Source organism: Abramis brama, assembly GCF_963993115.1.
Source record: "Abramis brama genome assembly, chromosome: 8".
NCBI lineage: Eukaryota > Metazoa > Chordata > Actinopteri > Cypriniformes > Leuciscidae > Abramis > Abramis brama.
The window spans coordinates 7,534,206-7,559,231 of NC_139970.1; the positions used below are offsets into that span (position 1 = coordinate 7,534,206).

At 41.7% G+C, this 25,026-nt stretch overlaps 1 protein-coding gene across 1 annotated transcript; it reads left to right on the forward strand.

Annotated features, from left to right (window-relative positions):
* The first annotated feature begins 579 nt into the window (after positions 1 to 579).
* Positions 580 to 24,481, forward strand: LOC311088939 (E3 ubiquitin/ISG15 ligase TRIM25-like). Its single transcript, XM_084123334.1, has 6 exons — positions 580 to 1,228; positions 1,489 to 1,584; positions 1,672 to 1,905; positions 23,118 to 23,271; positions 23,422 to 23,469; positions 23,709 to 24,481. The coding sequence occupies exons 1-6, from the start codon at positions 656 to 658 to the stop codon at positions 24,254 to 24,256; spliced, it is 1,653 nt and encodes a 550-aa protein (XP_083979460.1). The 5' UTR covers positions 580 to 655; the 3' UTR covers positions 24,257 to 24,481.
* The last annotated feature ends 545 nt before the right edge of the window (positions 24,482 to 25,026 follow it).

Consider the following 25,026-nt stretch of genomic DNA (forward strand, 5'->3'; position numbering starts at 1 on the left):
TTGTGTGTGTGTAACTGCAGTGCCAATCCAACACTAAATAGACAGAAACAGTATCACAGACAGCACTTGCTGAGAACACAGAAGCTAGCGCGGTCTGTTTCTAGGTATGCTTTATAGTTTCCTGGTCTGTGACGTCACCCGTCTATGATGTCTCATCACACCATTGGACTGATTTCACACGTGCTTCATGATGCAATCACGCAGGGGCGTTCCCACAGTGTCTCGACGCAGCATGAAAGGGAAATCAAAATATTTGAGGTAACCGGTTACATAAACCCGTAAATTCAAAGAAACAAATTCATAAAACTCGAAACAATTAAACAATTCAGATTACTTACAATGTGTCAGTTTTGTAAACTCAGAAGAAAAATAAAGTTCTAAATACATATAAAAGATAACTAAAATTTACCCTTCTCAAACCAATTAATTATTTTGAGCATTAGGGTTTACAGTGAATGTTTCTGCATTTATTGTTGTAGAATCTGAACTCAGCAGGAATGAGGCTTTATGAGGGTTTATAGACTTGATAAACCATCAAGTGTGTTTTGCACTCGTCACTCAAACACAGAACCAGGAAGCAGGAAGAGTTTGTGAAAGAGAAACTAAAGTGGAGTTGAGCTGTTGTGTGTTTGTGTCTCAGTATTCGTGCAGTAAAATGGCAGAAGCCAGATTTTCTCAGGATGAGTTCATGTGTTCAGTGTGTCTGGATCTCCTGAAGGATCCAGTGACCACTTCCTGTGGACACAGTTACTGTAAGATCTGTATTACAGTCTGCTGGAATCAGGAGGATCAGAAGAGAGTCTACAGCTGCCCTCAGTGCAGACAGACCTTCAGTCCAAGACCTGCTTTAGCTAAAAACACCATGCTGGCTGAAGTGGTGGAGAAACTGAAGATGACTAAACTTCCTGCTGACTGTTACGCTGGAGCTGGAGATGTGCAGTGTGACGTCTGTACTGGAAGAAAACACAAAGCTGTCAAGTCCTGTTTGGTGTGTCTGATCTCTTACTGTCAGAGTCACCTTGAACAACATGAGAGTTGGTTTAAAGGAAAGAGACACAATTTGACTGATGCCACTGGACGACTGCAGGAGATGATCTGCCAAACACATGATAAACTCCTTGAGGTTTTCTGTCGCACTGACCAGAAGTTTATATGTGTGCTGTGTATGATGGACGAACATAAAAAACACAACACTGTATCAGCTGCAGCACAGAGGACAGAGAAACAGGTATGAAACTAGACAACGATGAAATAATGTTGACACTATTTATACTGGCACCATATGATCAGGAAACATCATTCACACTGCAGACGTCACAGAAGTGAACAGCAGCTGCAAGTGGACTTTCATATTTTCATATTATCTTAAAAGAAAATATGGTGAAAATCGTAAACATTTATCAACACAAACTTTTTTGCAAAAAACTCTTCACATGATAATATAGTGACATTATAAAGTACCATCTGTGTTATTGGTTTGTGCTGCAGAAGCAACTGAAGGAGACGCAGAGGTCTTTCCAGCAGAGGATCCAGCAGAGAGAGAAAGATCTTCAGCAGCTGAGAGAGGCTGTAGAGTCTCATAAGGTGAGTCTGGAGAAGAAGAGAAGTTTGAGAAGTCTCAGTCAGGACTCACTGAAGCTCACTGTGTGATTGTGATGTGTGTCCTAACAGCGCTCTGCACACACAGCAGTGGAGGACAGTGAGAGGATCTTCACTGAGCTCATCCGCTCCATTGAGAGAAGCCCCTCTGAGGCGACACAGCGGATCAGAGATCAGGAAAAGACTGCAGTGAGTCGAGCTGAAGAACGACTGGAGCGACTGGAGCAGGAGATCAATGATCTGAGGAGGAGAGACGCTGAGCTGGAGCAGCTTTCACACACACAGGATCACATACATTTCCTGCAGGTAACAGAGATCGAGAAGAACAGGACAATATATTTTGTTATTTAAAGATGCGCTACTAATATGCGCCTATAGGCGGGTCCACAACGCGCGAACACTTTGTCCCGTAGATGGTTTGCTTGAGCTTCATGAAGAAGTCGCGAAGTCTTGGAGAGCCCCTTTCTCAGCTAGAGTGCGTACCTCTGTCTCTGCTGCATTCTCCGTGTTGGACGGTGCGAAGACAGAGGATACCTTTCCATTCCCCCTGTGGACGGCGGGCTAAGACAGCGCTGCCGTCTAAAGCCTGTCACATGACTTCAGTCTTGCACAGCCGCGCTTATACCGCCGCTGGGCAGGCTGCCTCTGCGATGCACTCTATGGCCATCCTCTAGATCTTCCAGGCCGACCTGTTATGTAAGTTCGACGAGGATGGACTGGAAGCTATCAGCGTGCCAGACTTGAGAAGCGCCACGGACCTCGCGCTTCGTGCCACTAAGTCTGCTGCACAGGCTGTTGGGCGGATTATGGCTTCTCTCACTGTGGCAGAGAGGCATTTTGGCTGACGCTCTCTGAGATGTCGGAGACAGAGCACACCGCGTTCCTTGACGCTCCCATCTCATCTGCTGGCCTGTTCGGATCTTCTGTCAAAGATTTCAAAGAAAGATTCGCTGAGGTACAGAAAACGTCTCAAGCCATGAAGCATTTTCTGCCGAAACGCTCCAGCTCTACAGCAAGCCGCCCGAAGCAGCCGCCTGCTCGTAGCGCTAAGCCACCGCATCCGCCCACTGCCGCCGCTTCACAGCGTCGACAGACCAGAGACCAGAGACCGTGCTCTCGTTCTACTAGCCGCTGCCCCCCACCGCGTGTGCCCCGGCCTAGAATTGAGATAAAGCCAGAGGTCTCAAAGTCTTCCTAGCCCACCTAGGAAAACGACGGTGTTCAAATCCCGCTGCGGCCGGATTTTCACCAAAACTTCTCGCTCATTCAGTTCCAGTGAATGCGACTGTTCCAGTGTATTTAGCAGAGAACAAGCCGGTTCCACAGCCCATTTGCCTGCACACAAACGCCGTTTTTCCGTCGTCCCAGATAAATCCCATAAAGAGTGTATTTTCTGGTGTCCCGGTCACGGCCGATGGTGTTATGAGTGTACAAAAAATGCCCACTACTCAGTGCTCATCCTTACACACAAGCACAGCCCACCACACAGGGCTCGCACACATAAAATCGACTCACGTCGATTGTGCATTAAATGTAGTGAATGTGCCCACGTCCCAGTGCCCACAAACACTACACACCGCATGTCTCACGGTTTCTGTAAAAACTAAACCGCTTGACGCCCTCGCCGTTACACGACACAAGTCGAAACTACGGTGGAGAGGGAAGTAGCACATCTACTTCGAGCTGAAATAGTGACATTATTGAGCAAAGGGGCTATAGAGCCTTTATCTCAAGCTCAGAGCGAGGGGGGTCTATACAGCAGGTATTTTCTGGTCCCGAAGAAAGACGGGGGTCTCAGACCCATTTTAGATCTAAGGCGACTGAACAGAGCGCTTCTAAAGCGTCAATTCAGGATGCTCACAACCAGGAAAATTCTCTTGCAAATTCGCCAAGGGGACTGGTTTATATCAATAGATCTAAAGGACGCGTATTTTCAAATACAGATAGCGTCACATCACAGGCGATTCTTGAGATTCGCCTTCGAGGGCCAGGCATACCAATACAAAGTCCTTCCGTTTGGCCTGTCCCTGGCACCCCGTACATTTCCGATGGGCATGATAGCAGTTGACTATGCGCTGAGGCGTTTTTGTCCTCGGATAAAGGGACACCACGTTTTGGTCCGTTCGGACAACATGTCAGTGGTGGCCTATATAAATCGCCAGGGAGGTCTCAGGTCCCGAAACCTTTACAGGCTGACGGAGCGCCTCCTGGTTTGGGCCCAGCACAATTTGCGACCACTCAGGGCAGCGCACGTGCCAGGTCACCTGAACGTTGGACCAGACAGACTGTCCAGGAACAATGTTCCGGCAGGAGAATGGTCTCTACACCCACAAACAGTCCAGCTGCTGTGGGACACGTTCGGCAGAGCGGAGATAGACCTGTTTGCGTCTCAAGAAAACGCTCACTGTCCGGAATTTTTCTCCAGGAGCAGGGATGCGCTGGCCCACGTCTGGCCCCACCGTCCGCTCTATGCTTTTTCCCCCAGTCACGCTCATACCTCAGGTGCTAGAGCGAATCAGGGAAAATAGATGCCCAGTGCTGCTTGTGGCTCCGCTCTGGAGGAACCAGCCTTGGTTTCCAGTCCTGATGCGGTCGGCAGACGCTGCCCCGTGGCCAATACCGGTGAGGAGGGATCTTCTCTCACAGGCCAAGGGCTCGATCTGGCATCCTCGCCCGGAGCTGTGGTCCCTGCATGCTTGGACCATCAACGGGTATCTACTAGCCTCCCAGAAGAAGTGCTAGACACGATCACGCAGGCTAGGGCTCCGTCTACTAGATGGCTCTATTCCTCGAAATGGTCTGTGTTCTCTGGCTGGTCTACAGCCCGTGGTTTGTCGCCCCCGGACAGTGGGGTGGCGGAGGTTCTCTCCTTCCTGCAGGAGCTGTTGGATAAGGGTAGAACCCCATCCACGCTCAAAGTCTATGTGGCGGCCATAGCAGCGTTTATTAAAGCTCCAATATGTAATATTTTTTCACCACAAGAGGGCACAGTTTCCAACAATAACAAAGGCGAAGCTTGATGATGCTATGAAGGAGGTGACGATGGGAGATGTCCTTTTTAATGCGTTTTCACCATCTAGCGATGTATCTAAATGGAATTAATGAATCATGATCACGGATGAGGTAATTTATTCGTTTTTGAATTAGGCTACTTGTATGTCTGATCGTATTATTTTATGTCATCATAATTAATGAACTGCAAGGAACGTGAAATGTTATGCTATATTATCCCGTTACAACTTACAGCTATTTGTCAAATGATTTGTTGGGTTAATGTTGTGCAGTTTTACCTGTTTATGGTTAATGCCGTGTTGTTTAACGTGTTCAAACCAATCGTTCTAAAAGTAAATTTGAACGAACATTTGCAAGTAATGACTAAATATATTTTTTTAACAACACATATCCGATTGTATTTAATTGTACTGCCATAATCTCGGTCACCACACGTGATAAAAAGCCTTACTGAAGTACAAAGAGCAATATAACTTACTTGTACAATAAAAAAAAATGATTTGCTTACCTGTCTATCAATACACTCGCGAGAGCAGAGTCTCTGTCAAGTCCAAGATTGTCGCGCAGCTCTCTCCATCTCGAAAACGCCTGGCCGATATTTATCCGGGTTTTATTCCTCCGTTTGTCACACAGTCTGCGTGTATCCGAATATGGACGCTTTCGTTTTGTTGGCACTTCAATACTCGCCAAAGAGTAATCGTGATCCATAACAGCTATAACCATACAGTCTATGGCTATAACGCTATAACCACCACTTCTGCATTTGACCATGTGATATTCCGGTGTGGTGGCGACATTTCTTTTCCGGGACGGACAGTTATTTAAAATCGGAATTTCTCTGAAATAAAAAAATCTTTGGAGACTTTTGAGATATTGTAAGTACACGACTGGAGGAAATATATCACACTGTGCAAGTTATTTTCGGAAATTTTAAACCAACGCTTGGCCAGTCGCTTGGAAGGAACGATTTGGTCATCCGCTTCCTTAGAGGAGCCAGAAGACTAAATCCTCCCAGACCTCCATCAGTTCCCATGTGGGACCTTTCTACGGTCTTAGAGGCCATGAAGAAAAGGCCCCGTTTGGGCCGGTACAGTCTATAGACATTAAGCACTTGTCTTTCAAGACAGTGTTTCTTCTGGCTCTCGCTTCAGTGAAGCGGGTAGGGGACTTACACGCACTCTCAGTGAGCGCGTCATGTATGGAATTCGGGCCGAATGACTCGAAAGTCATACTCAAGCCAAGGCATGGGTATGTTCCTAAATCCCTCAACACACCGTATAGGGCTCAGGTGATTTCCCTGTCGGCTCTGCCGGTCTCTAATGAGGAGAAGGACGCAAGCTTCCTCTGCCCGGTCAGGGCGTTGAGGGCTTATGTGTCTCGCTCAGCTGTCTTTAGACAGACAGAGCAGCTCTGTTTCGTTCTACGGACGTTCCAAGGGACTTGCCGTGTCGAAGCAGAGTCCATCCAGATGGATAGTTGATGCTATAGCGCTGGCTTACACCTCTAAGGGCCTGCCGTGCCCATTGGGTGTCAGAGCGCACTCCACACTTCGAGGGCTTGGTCCAGCGGGATTGCATTGCAAGATATCTGTATGACGGCAGGCTGGGCCTCCCCGTCTACATTTATTAGGTTTTACAACCTAGAGGTTCCCGCTTTGCAGGCCAGGCTGCTTTCGGTCTAAACTCAGTATCGTCTGCCCTGGTGCTTTCGGCCCAGACTATTGAAACTGCTTGAGCTATGCTCGCTGTTGAATCATGTGACCCCTTGGGCTGTGTGTAAGACCCATATATTTTCAGAAATAGGCAAGATTTCGCCCATCTGTATGTTTACTATCTTATAAATTGCTCCTTATAGGATGCTGTTTATTACAGGAATGACGCTTGTAGCCTCTCTTCCTGGACTCTCTGTGAATCCCTTATGATTTTGCACTATATGAGCCCCGCGCACTTGCCCTTGGGACTTTGTTGTTGGATCTCAGCACGCACAGCGTTTTACACTGTTCCCCATAGCGTAAGATATTACGCAGTACGAGAGAACCTCTCGTAAAAGAATACGTACTAATGTAACCTCGATTCTCTCTAGAGAGGGAACGATTACTGCGTATCTTGCCGTGCCTGCATCGCGCTCTGGTTCGCTTCGGCGATGAAAAACCAGCTAATCCAGCCCCGTCGAGCCTGATTTATAGGCCCTGGCCACGCCCGTTTCAGCGGGGTGTCATGAGGACCTCGCTCGATAGGCTGGTGCAGTTGCCGCAGAGCAGCCAATAGGCACGCGAGCCGCCTCGCCTATGTCTGCGCGCTGCTGCAACGCGTTTTGCATTAATACAAAATTAAGGATAATTTTTTGGCTTCAGTATCTCGCGGAAAAGAGACTTTTCCCCGTAGCGTAAGATATTATGCAGTACTCGTTCCCTCTCTAGAGAGAACCGAGGTTACGTTAGTAACCGAGTACGTTAAATTTAAATATTTAGTTAATTTATCTATACAGCCGCTCTGGAGAAAACATTGATGTCATCGTCCAGCTCAGTTCAGTTCTCAGACAACGGTGTCAGTGCAGGCAGATCAATAATATTGATAAATATTAAGTGACAAAAAAGGCAAACTACAGCTACAGGTTTTAGAAAAACTAAAATGCTCACAGAAAAAAAAGCATCATACATTGAGTGCAACATAGTCAGTTGTTAATATTTCATCGCCTCTCTTGTTTTTTTCATGTGTTCATAATTTATTTGTATGACAGCCTGGCTAAAAATGACGTCTGTACAATTTGGCATGTTTCATTGTGTTATCACAAATAAACAGCTGACTTCAAGCACAATATGCTTACAAAATCTTTAACACGTTTTAATACTATTTGAATAAAGGGTCAATCTGTCAGTTTTCCTTTGCCGGACATCACTTTTGGCCACTACTGTATTGCAGTTCATTGACTTTCCAACTGATCTTCTAATCTTTCAGAAAAATCAAGCCACTTTTATGAGGATTTCGGGCTTCCCTGGAGTTGTTGAAGCCATTGATGGAACTCATGTTCGCATAATTGTTCCAACTGTAACAGGAACCAGGGTATCCGGGTACTTTCTCAAAGTTCAGGAACTTTCGGGTGTGGGACTTGGGAGCTGAACATGCTGATTGGTTGAGTTCATGCCGCATTTTGATTGGTTGACTCCATGCAGCATTTTTATTTCAACCACCATTTTTTAAAACAAACGACAGGTGGACTGACGACGAGGTTCAGGCTTTATTAAGCTTTAAATTCAGAGGATGAAATTCAGCGGGAATTGTAAAGTAGCGCGCAGTCCTACATCACCGGACTATTTGCCTAATCTTCACGGTACTGCAGTGGAAACATAGACAGCAACAGGTCTGGGGGAAAAAGTTCCTGGGAAAAATTGTTCCGGGTAATTTCGGTGGAAACACGGCTTTATGTAAATAAGTTGTTTCTTAAAGGGATACTTCAGGATTTAGCATTAAGCTTTGTATTAGTAGAAAACCTGTAGTATTTTCGAATTACCGTGCTTTCCACCCTCATATCCCCCTGAGACGAGAGATTTATGTATTTTTTTGTCTGGAAAAAATCCTCCGATGACGTCAAAATCGTCATTTCTTCAGAGGATTTTTTGGCCAGAGGCTAAAGACTACAGCCTGTAGAAGGCCCTAGATCCGCATGTTTTCAACCCATAGAGGGTGGGATCTCACTCACAGAATGTACACATAGTTCAGCCGTCTTTCTTTGGAAGCTAAGCTAGCAGGCTCTTGTTCTGTGGAGAAACCTGAGTAGTAGGAGACAGCTGAGTAGTAGGGGTTACCATCCTCTTTTTCCCGGACATGTCCGGCCGTCGAGATCGTCCAAAATGTCCGGGATTCGGCTTTTGCTTTCTACAGTCGCCATTCATTGTTTACATGCACACCTTTTGTTTCAATCTAACGTTAACTGAATTCATTCCGATTGGTGAATCTGAATGTAGTGTTTACATGAACGCTAAACAAGTGATCGATTGATGTGCGTTTTAACATTGCTAAGAAAATTCCCGCTCCTCCGTGAGAGATACGAGACCAGTGCGTCTCGCTGTCGGTCATCAGTAATCACGCCACCGGCCTCGCGTCATTCTCCCGCGCCCCTCAGCCTCATACCGCTTGCTCGCCACAGTAAACATAATGAATAGCGACTGTAGAACGCAAAAGCTGAATCCCGGACATTTTGGGCGATCTCGAAATCCCGGGCAGAGCAGACTCACTAGTAGCCTAGCCTTGTTGTTTACTGCGCTCTCTTACCGGTAGGCGTGGCTTGGGAGTGGCCTCCTAGGGCAGCGAAGCAAGTGCATTCTGGGAGTTGTTGTCTTTCATCCACATAAGCCAAAAATACATTTTCTGGCTTTTCTCAGTCTAGAAAGCTCCATATTCAAAAATAATTTCACATTTCTTCTACATAAATGACCCATTTTAAATACACATTATCTTTCCAGAGGTGAAGTATCCCTTTAACATTGAAATTATTCCCAACTGATTCATTACATTCATTATTTTTTTCTGTTCTCATATTGGTTGTAGGAACAACATTAGCGTTCGGTGGTTCAGCGTAGTTTGTTAGCAATGAAAGTTTGACAGGTTCCAGTGCACAGTATCCAAATCTAAACTCATTTATAATAAATTGATTGTCCAGTTTATTTTCTATAGAGATTTCTAGTTGATCATTTCTCTCTCCTTATCACGCGCTGCCCGATCACTAATAGAAAACCTCGCTCTGTATTCAATTTCACTCCATGTCAAAATTAATTCAGTGTGCTTTTAAATAAAGCCAATCTCTAGACACACAATGTATTCAACGAAAAATAAATGGACGATGTTTAGAATAAAATGAGAAATGTTATATTATTTCATTTAATAATACAACAGTATTGTTTCTTCACTTTCAATAATGCAACAGTAGCCTATTATTTTTTCAATGAAACTTAAAGTGCTTTATTAAAAGTTATATTACCCTAAATCCAAGCATTTATTAAAGTATTGTTCACGTTTCATAGTAAATTAAATCAACAAAGACAAAAATATCACATATTAATGCCTTTCCATCACACAAATATGAATTTAGCAAAGTTTGCCCTTTAATTCTGTGAATAAAACAAAGGCTTTAATGACATTCCCATTAAAGAATGTAATTTAACTTTTTAGAGTTCAATTTACATGATATAATTATCATGTTAATATGATTAATATGATTATTGATTATGATTATGATTATGATATGATTATGATTATGATTAGAGAGATGTTGGTATATTACTGACCTCTCGATTTTTTTTCCACATCTAAATGAATCACTTTCGTGTTTTCTGGATTTTTTTTTATTATTATTATTTGGTTTATTCTGCCAATTTATTTTTAAATATATCATTTCAAAACACACTAAATTTGGATTTATGATCCCAGTATTTCTAATTAAAATCATGTATTGACTTCCTGTGACGTCATGGTAGTGGCGGCCATAGATATCATATATAAAGGCTAGATGTCTTGTGCGCGCTGCTGGCCAATGGAGGTCGACGTCCGCACGTGGCGGCCATCTTGCCACAGTGTGCTCGCTCACTCGTTTAATGGTGCATATACTTTTAAATAACCATAACTTGCTCAATTTTCTACCGATTTTCAAACGGTTTGGTTTGTTATAAACGTCAGAGATGTAGTTATGACACTACATACATAGACTGCATACATATGAATAATTATAACATACATGTTCAAGCATTCGGAATTATAGCCACGTTAATAATGTTTGTAAGAAACCAAACCGTTTGTAAATCCGTCAATATTTCAGCGAGATATGAGGATTTGTGTGCATGCTGATCACTCACCTAATGCACAGCTTCACTGTGGTAAGATGGCCGAACGGTGATGCCGGAAGTGACTGCGCCATAAGACATCTAGCGTTTATATATGATATCTATGGTGGCGGCAGCCTGATTTTTAAGCTCCAGGGGGAGAATTCGAAAAAAACTAGCCAAACCTTAAGTATACCTCTTATTTTCGGTAAAAATCACTCACAATAATTAACCGAAATGACCAGCAGTCGAAAAGACACAGAGAAGAAGGGCAAACCATCGAAAAAAGACGAACAACAGAATCCAAAGGACGAGGGAGAAGAGAACATAGCGGCAGTGCTAGCCGAGTTGCGTATACTAAGAAAGGAGCACGCTGAAGCCTCTAAAGACACCAAAGATTCCTTAGCAAGAGTAGAATCTGCAATGGCTGAAGTAGATGAAAGGGTGACAAAATTAGAACAGCGGGTGACCGAATACGAACAGAGACTGAGTGACGCAGAAGATAAAACGCAAAGAAACGAGCGAGCCCTTCATTACTTGCTACAAAGAGATGCTAGCCTGTCAGCAAAATGTGAAGACCTAGAGTCTAGAGCAAGCCAACAAAGACATGCTAAGCTTCATAAATGATCTCATCCGAACCTCACTGACATTACCAGAAGAACTCAACTTAAATGTAGTGAGAGCACACCGCTATGAGACTATGAGACCGAAAGACTCAGCGAGCCCCCCGAGATCCATCATCGTCAGATTTCTGGACTACAGAATCAAAGAAACGGTAATCCAGGAAGCATTTAAACACTGCGGTGGAGTGCCATATAACGGACAGAAGATTTTCTTTGACCAGGATTACACGTCAGACATCCAGAAGAAATGCAAGCAAGAGACGTGATGAAACTGCTTAAAGAAAAGAACATCAAAGCTCAATCGCCATTTCCTGCCAAGCTGAAAATTCACCTGAAATCTGGAACGAAGACCTTCACGACCCTGGCAGACGCGGCCACAACGCTCGGAGAGTTGGGTATCCATGTTCAATTGAACGAACGTGAGACACTCCAGGCGGAACTCTTTCAGAATAAATGGAATGAGGCTTCAACATCAAGCAGAGCGAATTCAATGACTAACATGGATTTGAAGAGCATTCTCCATGGCAACCATCGATGAACAAATGAAACATTACTGAACTGTGAGTAGCGATTTAAAAAAAAAAAAAAAACACATTATACGATTTACCCTGTAACACATGTTTGGCTAGTTTCACTATTTAAAGTTATTTAATAAGAAAAGATGGGTTCTCCTCATTCGAGGGCTTTTTTTTCTTTCCCTTTTTTTTCTCTCTCTCTCTCTTTTTTCTATTCCTTTGGCGTTGGCAATAGGCCATATTACAGGTGACTTATCAGCGTAGGCTATAGTTGCAACAGCACTGTGTGCACATCCTCTGAGAGACCGGTCACAACTCTTTTGTAACAAGTTTATGCTTGTTAGAACAGTCGGGTTTTTGGAAGTTTTTTTTTTTTCTTGTTCTAGTTGTGTGTTCTTGTTCTCCACAATGGTGGATGTTATATGTAATTCTAATGGTGTGTTCACACCAAACGCGAAGTGTATATTCGCATCACGTTACTCGCTCTAGATTACTCGTGGGATGTTTTTCTTGTTTTTCGCGTCACATGCAAATTCTTTCTGCCATAATTTTTCCGTCATGTCTGAAATAAATTATATTGCTGCTCTGTACTTGTTGTGGAAGTCCCAAATACGGAGGAAAGCCAAACGCCAACGTGTCTGGGTTCACAAGCACCATCCAGAGGCGCACTCAACTCGATGAATTTCACCGTCTTCACGCGAATTTTCTGCTCGAGTTGAAATTTTTGTCGATTGAGGTGATTATCGAGCTTTCGCGGCAAACGCATCGCCCGGCACGAATTTGCATCTATTCGCGTCTTTGCATTGACTTTGTACAGAGCTGCAAACTCTCACGCATTGAGCGTTAAGGCCCTTTCACACCGGATGCATAATGAAAAAGCGAAACGAAAAAGCGAATAGTTTGTGTGCGAATAGTTCGCGTCATAACCATTCACATCAGCCCAGGGACGGACTGGGGCTAAAAAACAGCCCTGGACTTTCTCCCAAATAGGCCCATCATCCGGCCATTCGCCTAGCCATGTCCGACAGACACTAGCCAGGATGTCCTGATACTATGCCACAATACTGTAGCCTTTCAGACAAGGTATTCAGAGCAAGTAGCCTAGTCTCAAAACCAATGATGATAATTTGGGGTTGTGTTTAATAATGAAGCCTCAGCCTTTAAATAAAAACAAAAAATGTACAATGCCATAAAATACAAATAATGAAATGTCACTGGCTACAGTAACCCCAAATTACACAAACTTGTAATTATAAAACATATAGTTAAATATATACCAGGGGTCTCCAACCTTTTTGTGTGCGAGGGCTCAAGGGATAAAATAATCTAGAAGGAATTTTTATTTGTTATACTCCAATATTTATTATAGCCTACATAACATGGTGAAGCTTTTTTACTTTTCACCATCAAATGGGAGATAATAAAATATCTTGATATTCTGGTTCAGACTTACAAGCGTAAAAAAAAAAAAAAAATCCTGAAAAATTATGAAAAATTTATTGATTTTTTTGTTGATTTTCTATAAACCTATTGTATGTGTTATCAAAAAAAGGAAAGCCCAAACATTTCATAACATAAATGAAAATAAATAAATAAACTGCCATAAGTTCTAAACAAAACATTACTGTATTACATTTAATACATTTATACATGACTTTATTAACATCATTTTTATGAATACAGGCACATTTCTGCCAAGAATTTTGTTTTACTAAAGTTAATTCATAAGTTTGGGTGTGAAATGTCCAAATAGTCATTTGTGGGTTTATAATAGAGAGAGAATTCTGCGCTGCATTTAAATGATTCTCAGTGGAACGCGCAGCTCTGTGTAATGTTTTGCGTGACCGAGATCAGCCCGCGGAGCACTTTGTCCGCGATCGCTGTTTTTTTGGCCGAGCTAATAATGCGCTGCTCAGATCAAACAAGTTTTGTTCCGCTTTTTGAGCGTTTGCCATTTGATGTTTCTCATACGCAACGCAAATGACAGTGTATAATGAAAGAGAGTTGGGTAATTTTGTAGAGGAAAAAGTTCAAATTGAAACGTTTAGTTGAAAAGGTCGCAAAATTATAGCCTACCATTTATTCGAAGTCTGGAACCCCGACGGCAAGTTGGGGCTATTTATAGAATGTGTTTAGCGGGCAACTCACAGGCACCACGTTGGAGACCACTGCTATTCAAATATAATGTAAAAGTGCAGCCTTATAAAACTAACTTTCTGTCAGTGGATAGGCCGACTCTTCTTCCTCAGTTGTTGTTTTTTTACACGTAGTATATCGTATTAGTGTCTCTGCTGTTGGCTGTTCATGGGTATTTCCCAGAATTCGGGCCTATTTCTGTCCACAGGGTGTAATTCTATTAAAAACTAATTAAATCTAATATATTTTAGCACCACTAATTAGTATAAACAAAAACAAGCCTAGACTTTTTTAATGGCTGCTCTTACTAATTATTTTAACACATTTTATTGGTGTTTTGTGGTACATTATCTGTGTTCTGGTGTAGTCCGCCACCAGAGTTTTCTCATGTCGTGCCATATCTCAAACATTATTTATCACAAATTAATAAAAAAAAATATGTATATGAATTAAATGTTACCTGAACTAATAAACTACATAAACAGATTAAGCATATATATGCATTTTGTACTTTATGTTGCTTAATTTCTACCTGTCCCATGGTTTAGCCGTCATTACCAACACGCTCTGCATAAAGGCACTTTCCTACTTTTTTTTCATCAAAAGTTTATTTGGTAGCCATGGTAACCTAATATCATAGTGGAGCACATGGATTTCAAGCTGCAAGACAGATGCCTTGATGTTCAGAAAAGTAAGTAAATCTACTCTTTATTTTTTGTGTTGGGCATGTACACTTATTATGCGTCATTACCATATGTGTTGTATTTCTGTAATTTTAAACATTTTTAGATTATTTTTATCACTTTAATAGTTAAAATGGTGTACATTACATGTAGAAAGCTAGCTACACTTGTTTAGTCATCATCTTTGCTAGTAAGGCTAGTTTTTTGACAAAAATGTCATTACCAGCACAGTCATTACCAGCACATTACAGCTTGTGCTGGTAATGACAGGTTGTGGTGGTGATGACGGCAGATACATTAAACATACTGTTCTTTAAAGAATTTATGTTGAATACGTTATCTTAAATGAATTAATATACATTTACCAATCAAAAGTCACTATATTTTAAATTAAGTAATGCTTTTGTTTTTAAAATACTAAATTAATTCATTATAATTGTTGTGTTTAGGTGTGACATGGATCCAAAAGCAGCTGCCCAAAGGTCCAAATCATACAGAAAATGTCTAAAAGATAAGGGAGCTGGTGGGAGAGGAGACCAGGGTGGAGCCGGAGAGCCGATGAGACAGGGCAATGCAGAGGATCTGGAGGGACTTGGCAACGCAGATGGCTCTGGCGACTGAAGCGCAGGCGGGGATCCAGAAGGCCACGGTGGAGCCAGAGGGACCGAGGACCAAGGTGGAGCTGGAGGGAGAGAGGAGCTCAACGGAGCCAGAGGGACGAATGGACGAGGCAAAGCCAGAGGAGGGTAGTCCCGAGGCGAGGGCAGGACAAGGAACGACCAAGGTGGAACTGGGGGGACGAGGGAGCCCGGCGGAGCTTGTGGACTGATGGGCCACAGCGGAGATGAGGGAGACAGGAGCCACGGCGGAGCCAATGGTCCGATAGGCCGCAATGGACTCCGGGTCGAGGAGGTCGGAGGCGGAGACCGGGGATCCACCGACCCTGATGGAGTGGATGACAGGCAGACCCACGGCGACTCCACCTCCCCGAAGGTTGTTAGAGGAGCAGAGGGGCTGACTGGCAGTGGTGGAAGAAGGGTTGAGAGGAGGCAGATGGGAGGAGGTGGGAGAGGGAGGCTGGGTGGGAATTCAGATTCAGGCTCGGGAACAGAAGATTCAGACTCAACCGGACTGACGTGAAGCGTCTTTGGCTCGGCGGGCACGATGTGAACAGTCTCTGGCTCGGCAGGCTCGACGTGAAGATCAGGCTGGTCAGACATGACGTGAAGATTCTCAGGCTCGGTAGACATGATGTGAAGATTCTCAGGCTCGGCAGGACTGGCCTCTGGAAGACGAGATCCAGGAAGGGCGGTCTCGGCGGGACGAGACTCTGGACTGGGCGTGGCCGCGGCCATCTTGGCTGAGGGCTCAGATGGTGAGGCGGTGGCCTTCTTGGCTGAGGGTTCAGGCAGCGAGGTGGCGGCCATCTTGGCTGAGGGTTCAGGTGGCGAGGCGGCGGCCATCTTGGTTGAGGGCTCAGACGGTGAGGCGATGGCCTTCTTGGCGGAGGGCTCAGGCAGCGAGGCGGCGGCCATCTTGGCTGAGGGCTCAGGCGGCGAGGCGGCGGCCATCTTGGCTGAGGGCTCAGACGGTGAGGCGATGGCCTTCTTAGCTGAGGGCACAGACGGTGAGGCGTGAGGATTCCCTGGCTCTGGCTGTGTTCCTGATCGAAGCCCGACACTTTTCAGACACCGGAGGACAGTTTCCCTCCAGTTCAGTCCCGTGGTGTCGGGGAGATCAATGGGACGGTTGAAAGTGGCCCCAATCAGGAACAAGGTCCTCAGGGTCTCATCGTCGAGCAGGCTGGAAAATTTAAGACGACAGAAGTTCATTGTGAAACTCAAAAAATCAGTGCTCTCCTGAGCCACCGAAATAAACTGAGCTCCATCATCCATTTTGGAGGTCCGTAGTTCTATCACGGTGTGGTGCAGGCAGAAGATGAGGAGACAAAAGTTCCAATACAAACTTTTCCTTATAATAATATCCAACGGGTACAGACAGGCAGAAGGTTACACACACCAAAATAGGACTAACACAAACAGAACACAACTGTGACAACCTGTTCTAAACTGCCCTCCTGTTTCATGTTTTTTTTTTTATTCAACATGGCTATGAAATGATTAAATAGTCTGTTTAGACTATAATTATACTGAACCAATCCTGTTCACAAGGAACACAGTTCATGTTTGATCTTCCATAATCAGATTAAACTATGTTTTGATGTTTAAACAGATTACTAGCTGTTTATTTATTATTTTTTTTGTTGGTCTGAAGTCACTTAGGCTCTTAAAGGGATACTCCACTTTTTTTGGAAATATGCTCATTTTACAACTCCCCCAGAGTTAAACAGTTGAGTTTTACCGTTTTCGAATCCATTCAGCCAATCTCCGGGTCTGGCGGTACCACTTTTAGCATAGCTTAGCATAGATAATTGAATATCTCTCATTCCTGCGTAATAATCAAGAAACGTTGCTGTCGTACCATGGGTCCAGCAGGCGTAATGACGCAGCGCCTGAAAATAGTCGATCCTAGTATAGTCTATCGAGCTGGGGACTATTTTCAGGCGCTGCGTCATATCATTACGCCTGCTGGACCCATGGTACGAAAGCAAAGTTTCTTGATTATTACGCAGGAATGAGAGTATAGTTCCTAGTCAATTCAGCCTAGAAAATCGCAACTTTTAATTGTCCGTCGGTCTTAGTACACGATGTAACTACAGAAGAGTCAAATTTTAAAAAGGAAAAATATCGAAACTCTTTGGTCATTTTTTGAGATAGATGCTAATGGTCTTGTCCGATTCAATGATCTATGCTAAGCTATGCTAAAAGTGGTACCGCCAGACCCGGAGTTCGGCTGAATGGATTCGAAAATGGTAAAACTCAACTGTTTAACTCTGGGGGAGTTGTAAAATGAGCCTATTTCCAAAAAAGTGGAGTATCCCTTTAAATTACAATAGCTTATGATCAGTGATTTGTCATCACCGCAACAAACTGTCATTACCAGAACTGCAGTGTCATCACCATCACCATACATATTTTTGCCAATAAATTATGTATAAATTACAAAAACATCCTACAATTATATGTTTCTGACAATGTTGGACAGTCTAAATGATCACTGTATTAAAAAGTTTTGATATATGGCATTCACTTAAAATAAGCTTATATTCCAAGCCAGGGTAGATTGATGAATCAGAAATTTAGATACTTAAATGACTATAATTCATCTTGCAAGTAAAAATCAACAATCCCATTAAGTTCAAGATAAAATAGATTGTTATGTGAAACCACAACATGTTTTAAAAGCACTGATTTATCATTTAAGTTTTATTTTTTACATATATTCGATGATGTGATGGTAATGACACATTTACTTGACATAGTTAAGAAAATGGCAAAAAATCATAAATTCCCTTATCTTATGGTCTCAACCAAGCTCATAACATCGCTCCTGACTTAAGGACTGATAATTTGATGTATACCAATTAGTCACATTTGGAATTTTAATTTTCAAAATTGCAGCAACCCAATTTGGCCCTTAATCTGAGAAATGCCCTCATATTGCTTTATTAGACTTTTTTTTTTTTGGGCCGACGGCCCTCGGTTGAACGGCCGTTCTGGACTTTTCCAGAACGCACAGATTGTCAATCCGTCCCTGCATCAGCCGCGACGCGAATTTGCGACGTCTGTGACGTTCAGAGCTTCAACATTCCAAAACTTTCGCGCCGACAGTTGAGAAAACATGGACACTTCATCATCATCATCCAGTGAGTGAAGACGAGCTTTTCATTTTCTTTAAAAGATAGAAAATAAGGTTTTGGGTGCACCCAATCTTAAAGAACAGAGAGTCTGAAGGGGAGTATGCTAATGTGCACAGTTTTTTTAAACACAGTGCGTTTTGTAATGTCACTAGACATTACATGTAACACACGAAGTAAGTAAGTTAAAATCATTCGACTAGAAACTGTAGATATCACACAAAGAATGTATAGTATACTAAAAGCAGCCCTAAAAGAAGCCTTTTCTGTCGCTGCAAAAGTAAAAAAAAAAACGACATCGAAGCGGAAAAAATAAAAGTCGTTTTTTCAACGCAGCACGTTCGCATTCGGTGTGGAAGCACTCATTACATTTGATAAAAAAATAAAACCATCGCGCGAATTATTCGTGCGTCAAAATCGCGTCCAGTGTGAAAGGGCCTTGAGACACACGCAATTGACACTTTTCACACGCTCTCACGCCACACATCCATTTTCTTGTCATTTTTTTTATTACAAGATTATCACTGATGTTTATTGCAACATTTGTACAAATGCATATATTGCCTGGAATACGTTTAATTTTTTTTTTATTTAAACGAAAAGAGGTAACGTTAGAGTTGTGTTTTAAATTTCGTTTTGTTATAAATAGAATAATGTATAACGTGCAGTGAATAATCAATATGCGTTGCGCATGAACCACATTTGTGTCCCTATAATGTTTAATTTATTTAAATGAAAACGAAAAGAGGCAGAGTGGTGTTTTATAACATATTTTGTTTTACTGTTACTTAAAATGCCTACATACAGAGTAACAGAGATAACCGGAGTAGCAGAGCGAGCTGAGTGACGCTTTTAAGAACGCGCTGTACCATTTGCATGTAGGAGTCGCACATGGCAAGTACAAACTTTGCGTACTTGATATTGAGAAAAGCCTAATGTCGGCGCTTGTATTCTTGTGACAAACATGTCGAGGAGCAAGAACAAGATCTGCTGTATGTCATCCATTGTAGTTTACTATGTTCTTCTTCGCGCGAAAATGACGTTGATCGAAACACCACGCCTATCAAGTAAGGGTACTGTTGGCAGTGGGAACGCTAGCCAGATCATGGTTAACAGACCCGAACCGTACCGTACTGTCCCGTACCGTACTGCTCAGTGGAAACGAGCCATTAGTGTTTTTCAACCACGGAAAGAGGTCAATATAACAGCAGGAGAACAATTATGTCACATAACGTTACATTTAGCTCAGGAAAGCCATTTAATGACCATAGCATGTTAATTGAATAGAAAAAATAGCTAGAGAGGAGATTTTGCTGAGCACTATATTACATATTTATTATATTTTTACTTATGTCATTAAATAATTGTTATTATAACAAAAACTGCATTATATTTAATTTAATTTGTTATTTTTAACCTTTAATAATACCAGCAGATTGGGCCCTCTGTTTTTACAGCATTAGGTGAGATTATTTTTTTAAAATAAAATTTAAAATAAACATGTATCGAAATTAGTCAATACTCAATCAAAATTGGAATCAAATCACAAGAATGGAATTGAAATCTTGAAATTTTTGTCAAGCAATAATAAAAACTGTACCCTACTAGTCATTGTACAATGTAAACATTGTAACATGTTGTCACTAAACTTCATAAAATTCTATTTAGTTACCAAATGTTTTGACAATCACAATTACACTTATTGTGATGCAATATTTGTTTTTGTCAATCCAATGTTCTTTAGTGAGATCACTAACATCATTACAGGCAATTCAAAAGGGGTATTGATGGTAGGAGGGGACTTCAATGCAGTGCAGAATGGGAAACTGGATAGGATGCCTATTGAGAAGGGTTCTCAGTGCCCCAAAACGAAAACCTTAAATAACTAGGTCTTACAGACCAATGGAGAACTAAAAACCCAAAAGGGAAAGATTTCAGTTTCTTCTCAAATGTGCACAATAACTATTCAAGGATTGATTTCTTCTGTCTCCCTCAACAATACATGTATAAAGTAACAGACTGTTTCATCGAACCTATAACTCTGAGTGATCATGCACCTATTGTGCTGAAAGTAGATCTAGGCATGCACTCTTTTTTCAGATATTGGAGGCTAAACGTATCACTGCTGAATAAGTCAGAAATAGTAGAAGATTTAAGTAAAACCCTAAAAGAATATTTTGAGATCAATGAAAATCAGGAAAATCATACAAATATCATCAAAAAAAAAGAGACAGCGACAATTATACCTGGAAAATAAAATAAAGCTTTTAGAGACACAACACAAATCTACAAGAATGAGTAACATTGCTACAGAACTTAGGGAGACAAGAAAAGCTTTGGACAAACTCCTGCCATATAAAGCGGAAGGGGCTTTAAGATTTTCCAAACAGAGGTAATACGAGATGGGGAATAAAGCTAGTCGCCTTCTAGCATTTCAACTTCGCAAAGCTCAAGCTAATCGTACTGTCTCTAAGATCTGTCACCCTACATTGAGTAGAACAGTATCTCAACCCAAAGAGGTAGCAGATGCCTTTGCATCATTCTACCAAAACTTTGATTACAACCCAGATTACAAACATCAGGAAAGGATGCTGATATCTTCCTGACTGCTTTAAATCTCCCCACATTATCAGAGGAAGCATCAATACAAATGATATCACCAATTACAGAAACAGAAATAAGAGAGGCTATAAAAAGATTAAAAAGCAACAAATCTCCAGGAGTCGATGGGCTTCCTGGAGAATTTTACAAATGCTTCATAAATGACCTAGTGCCCATACTAACCAAGGTGTTTAGATACTCCCTATCTAAGAACAACCCTCCAAAGACATGGTCACAGGCCATTATATCTGTGATTCATAAAGAAGGGAAGGACCCAACGCTCTGTGAGGGATACAGACCTATCAGCTTGATATGCAACGATCAGAAAATACTGACAAGTATTCTAGCACAGAGAGTTCAAATACATATTACTACTCTGATTAAGCCAGATCAAACAGGATTTATTCCTAACAGACAGTGTGCTAACAATATAAGAAGAACCCTAAACATCATTACTTGCGCTAAAATAGACAAGCAAACATCAATGTTAATAAGCTTTGATGCACAGAAAGCATTTGACACTGTAAATTGGGACTTTCTGTACAAAACATCTGTAATGGGATTCCATCCAAAATTTGTAAATTGGGTCAGAGTTATTTACAGAAATCCAAAGTCTCGTGTCAGAGTAAACGGATGCTGTTCTGAGTTCTTTGACCTACAGAGGGGGGTGAGGCAAGGGGACTGTCTTAGCCCCCTGCTCTTTGCTATAAATATTGAACCCCTGGCAGCATCTATAAAACAGAATGAGACATGGGAAATAAGGAGCACAAGGTATCTCTTTATGCAGACGATATCCTGACCTATATAAGGGATCCAGTCCTTTCTGTCCCTGCACTGCTAGACACCTTAAAGAAATATGGAGAACTCTCTGGTCATCAAATCAATCAATCAAAGTCAGAGGCAATGATGTTAGTTGGACACTGGCCAATCCAATTATCAGAAAGGCTTGATTTCCACTGGTCTCAGGGATTCAGATATTTTGGGATTATTATAACGACAGGCCTATCAAAACTGTTTAAAGCCAACAACGGGAAATTGATGGGCCACATAAAAGCAGACCTTACAAGATGGGAAATTTTGCCACTCTCCCTGATAGGAAGAAATATAAACTATAAGAATGAACATTTTACCTAGGTTGCTTTTTCTCTTCCAATCCCTACCTATCTATGTTCCTGCCTCCACCTTTACTATATTAGATAAATGGTTATCCAAGTTTATTTGGCAAGGCAAGCGACCCAGACTTAAATTTAAAAGACTACTCTGTGAGTAACTGTAACTCACTAACTGTGAGTTCTCCCCAGCTAGACTGGACAAAGGATTCCTGAAGTGGAAAGAAGGGGGTCTAGTTGTATTGGACCAGCTGTTTGATGGAGCAGTCCTGAAATCATTTGATCAGCTAAAAGAGAAATTTTATTTACCAAACCAAGACTTCTTTAGGTACTTACAAATTAGGCATTATTTGCAAAACCATCAAGAATGGGAAAAGCTCTGCTCCCTACCAACAAAAATAGGGCACTTTTTATATCAATAACAAAAGGAACAGTAAAGACAAAGTTTATATCACATATTTACAAGATATTGCAGGAAGAGTTTAAAGAAAATAATTTAGACATTAAAGAAAAATGGGAACTAGAAATGAACACAATAATTACAGATAAGCAGTGGGAGACTTCATGCAGTCAAGGACACAGGGCAACCAGTAGTCCAAACTGGAAGGAATTTGGATGGAAAATTAGAATGAGATATTTTAGAACTCCATTCATAACATCAAAATGGAGCAACACCTCAGACGGCTGTTGGAGGGGCTGTGGCTTGGTGGGGGACCACACACATATATTTTGGGACATGTATATTCTCATTTTCTTTTCTTCTCTGAATATCATATATTTTCCTTACTTTTATTATTATTTTATATATTTATTTTTTTATCTTAATGCATTGGTCATTTGCAAATGTGTTATGATTAGGATGAGAGATGTCTGTGGACTGCTGTTCTGTTTGTGGACTTGCCCGTGGCACCTTGCTGTACAATCAAAAAGTTCGTTTGTGACACTGTATGACTGCACTTCATAAAATGAAATAAAAAGTTCAAAAACTTTTGACAAGTTAAAAAAAAAAAAAAAAATCATGTATTTATTGAGCTAATATTGAGCTTAAATTGATTTCCTAGGAAGTTCACATACAGTGTAAATGGCAGACGCTAGAACTTGTGTCTCAAATGTCACATAATGAATATGAGAAGAATGAAGCTGATGCTGTGAAAGTGCTGGATTGAGGAGAGTTACTAAAGATCAACAAGAGCCGCACAAATCTGACAGTAGAGCAGGTTATTGATGAAGTGTGGAGGTGATGAGCTTTGATTTCTATTTTCTCTAGAGTTTCCAGTCTCTCTCAGCTCCTCCTGAATCTACAGACGTAAATGACAATCTCTTCAGTTCTCTCTCCTCTTTTGATGGCGTGAGAGAATCTGCCTGTCAGCTGAGAGTCAAACTGGAAGATTTCTGCAAAGATGAGAAGATCTCTGACAGAGGTAAAGTCCTGGAGATTCTGCTCTCAGAAATGATCCTCCATCATCTCAGATCATGTAGAAGATCATATTAGAAATGTCTTAGGAATGGATGCGGGGATCATTTTCTCTTGACATGATAATCACACTCTTCATGTCTGTTGATTTCCACAGTCACTTTCTCCAACATTGTTCCCAGGACCAGGAACGACTTCCTACAATGTAAGTCACTAAGAAAACAAGCAGAAAAACTCACTGAGTGTGTTCATGTTCTTCCTGGAGAAGTGAAAGAAAACATGACAGAAGAGTTTTATAGTTGATCATGTAAATGATGATTTGCTCAGGATATCTGGTAAACTGCACTGAGACACTGATGATATATTGAACATGATGAGTTCAGATACATTAAAAGATCAGACAGTTTCATAATTCCTGATTCTGATGTGTTTTATCTCCATCAGATTCCCATCAGCTCAATCTGGATCTGAATACAGTGAATAAACACCTCTGTCTGTCTGACAGGAACAGAGTGATTACTTGCACTTACCCAAAGCTTCAGTCGTATCCTGATCATCCAGACAGATTTGATAATGTGTGGCAGGTGTTGTGTAGAGAGAGTGTGTGTGGACGCTGTTACTGGGAGATTGAGTGGAGTGGGAGTGTGTGTATATCAGTGTCATATAAGAGCATCAGCAGGAAGGGACGGGGTATAGAGTGTGGGTTTGGACGTAATGATCAGTCCTGGAGTTTGTTATGCTCTTCCTCCAGGTATTATTTCATACACAATAACATAGAGACTAAACTCCCTGTGAAGCCCATCAGCAGTAGAACAGGAGTGTGTGTGGATCACAGTAGAATAGGAGTGTATGTGGATCACAGTGCAGGAACTCTGTCCTTCTACAGCGTCTCTGACACGATGAGCCTCATCCACACAGTCCAGACCACATTCACTCAACCGCTCTATCCTGGGTTTGGGGTTTATAGTGGATCATCAGTGAAACTGTGTTGATGAATCAGGATAGACTGTAGAGAGATTCTACCCATAATACTTTGAGCTGCATGATAAATCATAAATGCTGAGATGTTATAGAGTCTCTTACTTTCTCTTTATTACATTAATACTACAGCTGAGCTTCTGTCAGTGAAATAACATGTTCAGATTATGGTTGAGTAAGTGCTGAGCTTGAAGATGAATATTCCCTGCTAAACTCAATAAAAACATTTTGTCTCATTATTTCTTATGTGTCCCTTGTGTATATGTGTGTGTATATGTATATGTATATGCACATATGTATTGTTTTATGGTGCACAATTTTTGAACATCTTTTACCTAATTTTGATTATTATCAGGTTAGTAAGGTTAAAGTCAAATCTGTCCTAAATCATAAGCATCTGAATTTTCATACTTACAGTAGATAGGTCACAGAAGACTCCTCCGTGTTCAGTTCAGCTCAATCTTGGAGACTTTTGGCAGGTGAATTTTTTAGTTTCAATGAAATATATTTTTATTAACTACAGATTAAATAGTTTACATACATTTTAATTTAGTAATTTAGCAGACGCTTCTGTCCAAAGCGACTTACAAATTAGGACTACATTAAGCGAGTCATCGTGAAGAGGCAAAAACAACGCAAGAAGTGCTCAAAATACGAAGTTCAGGCATTATTCAGAGTAGCATAAGCCCGATAAGCAAGGTGTCACGATTCATGTCTGTGTTCCCCTGTCTCTTCTTCTTCTTCTTTATTGTTTATTGGCGGTTGGCGTTCCCCTGTCTCATTC

What these genes read in the sequence shown, in the direction of transcription:
- LOC311088939 (XM_084123334.1), top strand. Translation starts at nt 656, where the DNA reads ATGGCAGAAGCCAGATTTTCTCAGGATGAGTTCATGTGTTCAGTGTGT. An exon ending in ATCACATACATTTCCTGCAG is followed by an intron (nt 1,906 to 23,117) that starts GTAACAGAGATC and finishes TATTTTCTCTAG; the next exon opens with AGTTTCCAGTCTCTCTCAGC. An exon ending in TGAGAAGATCTCTGACAGAG is followed by an intron (nt 23,272 to 23,421) that starts GTAAAGTCCTGG and finishes TGATTTCCACAG; the next exon opens with TCACTTTCTCCAACATTGTT.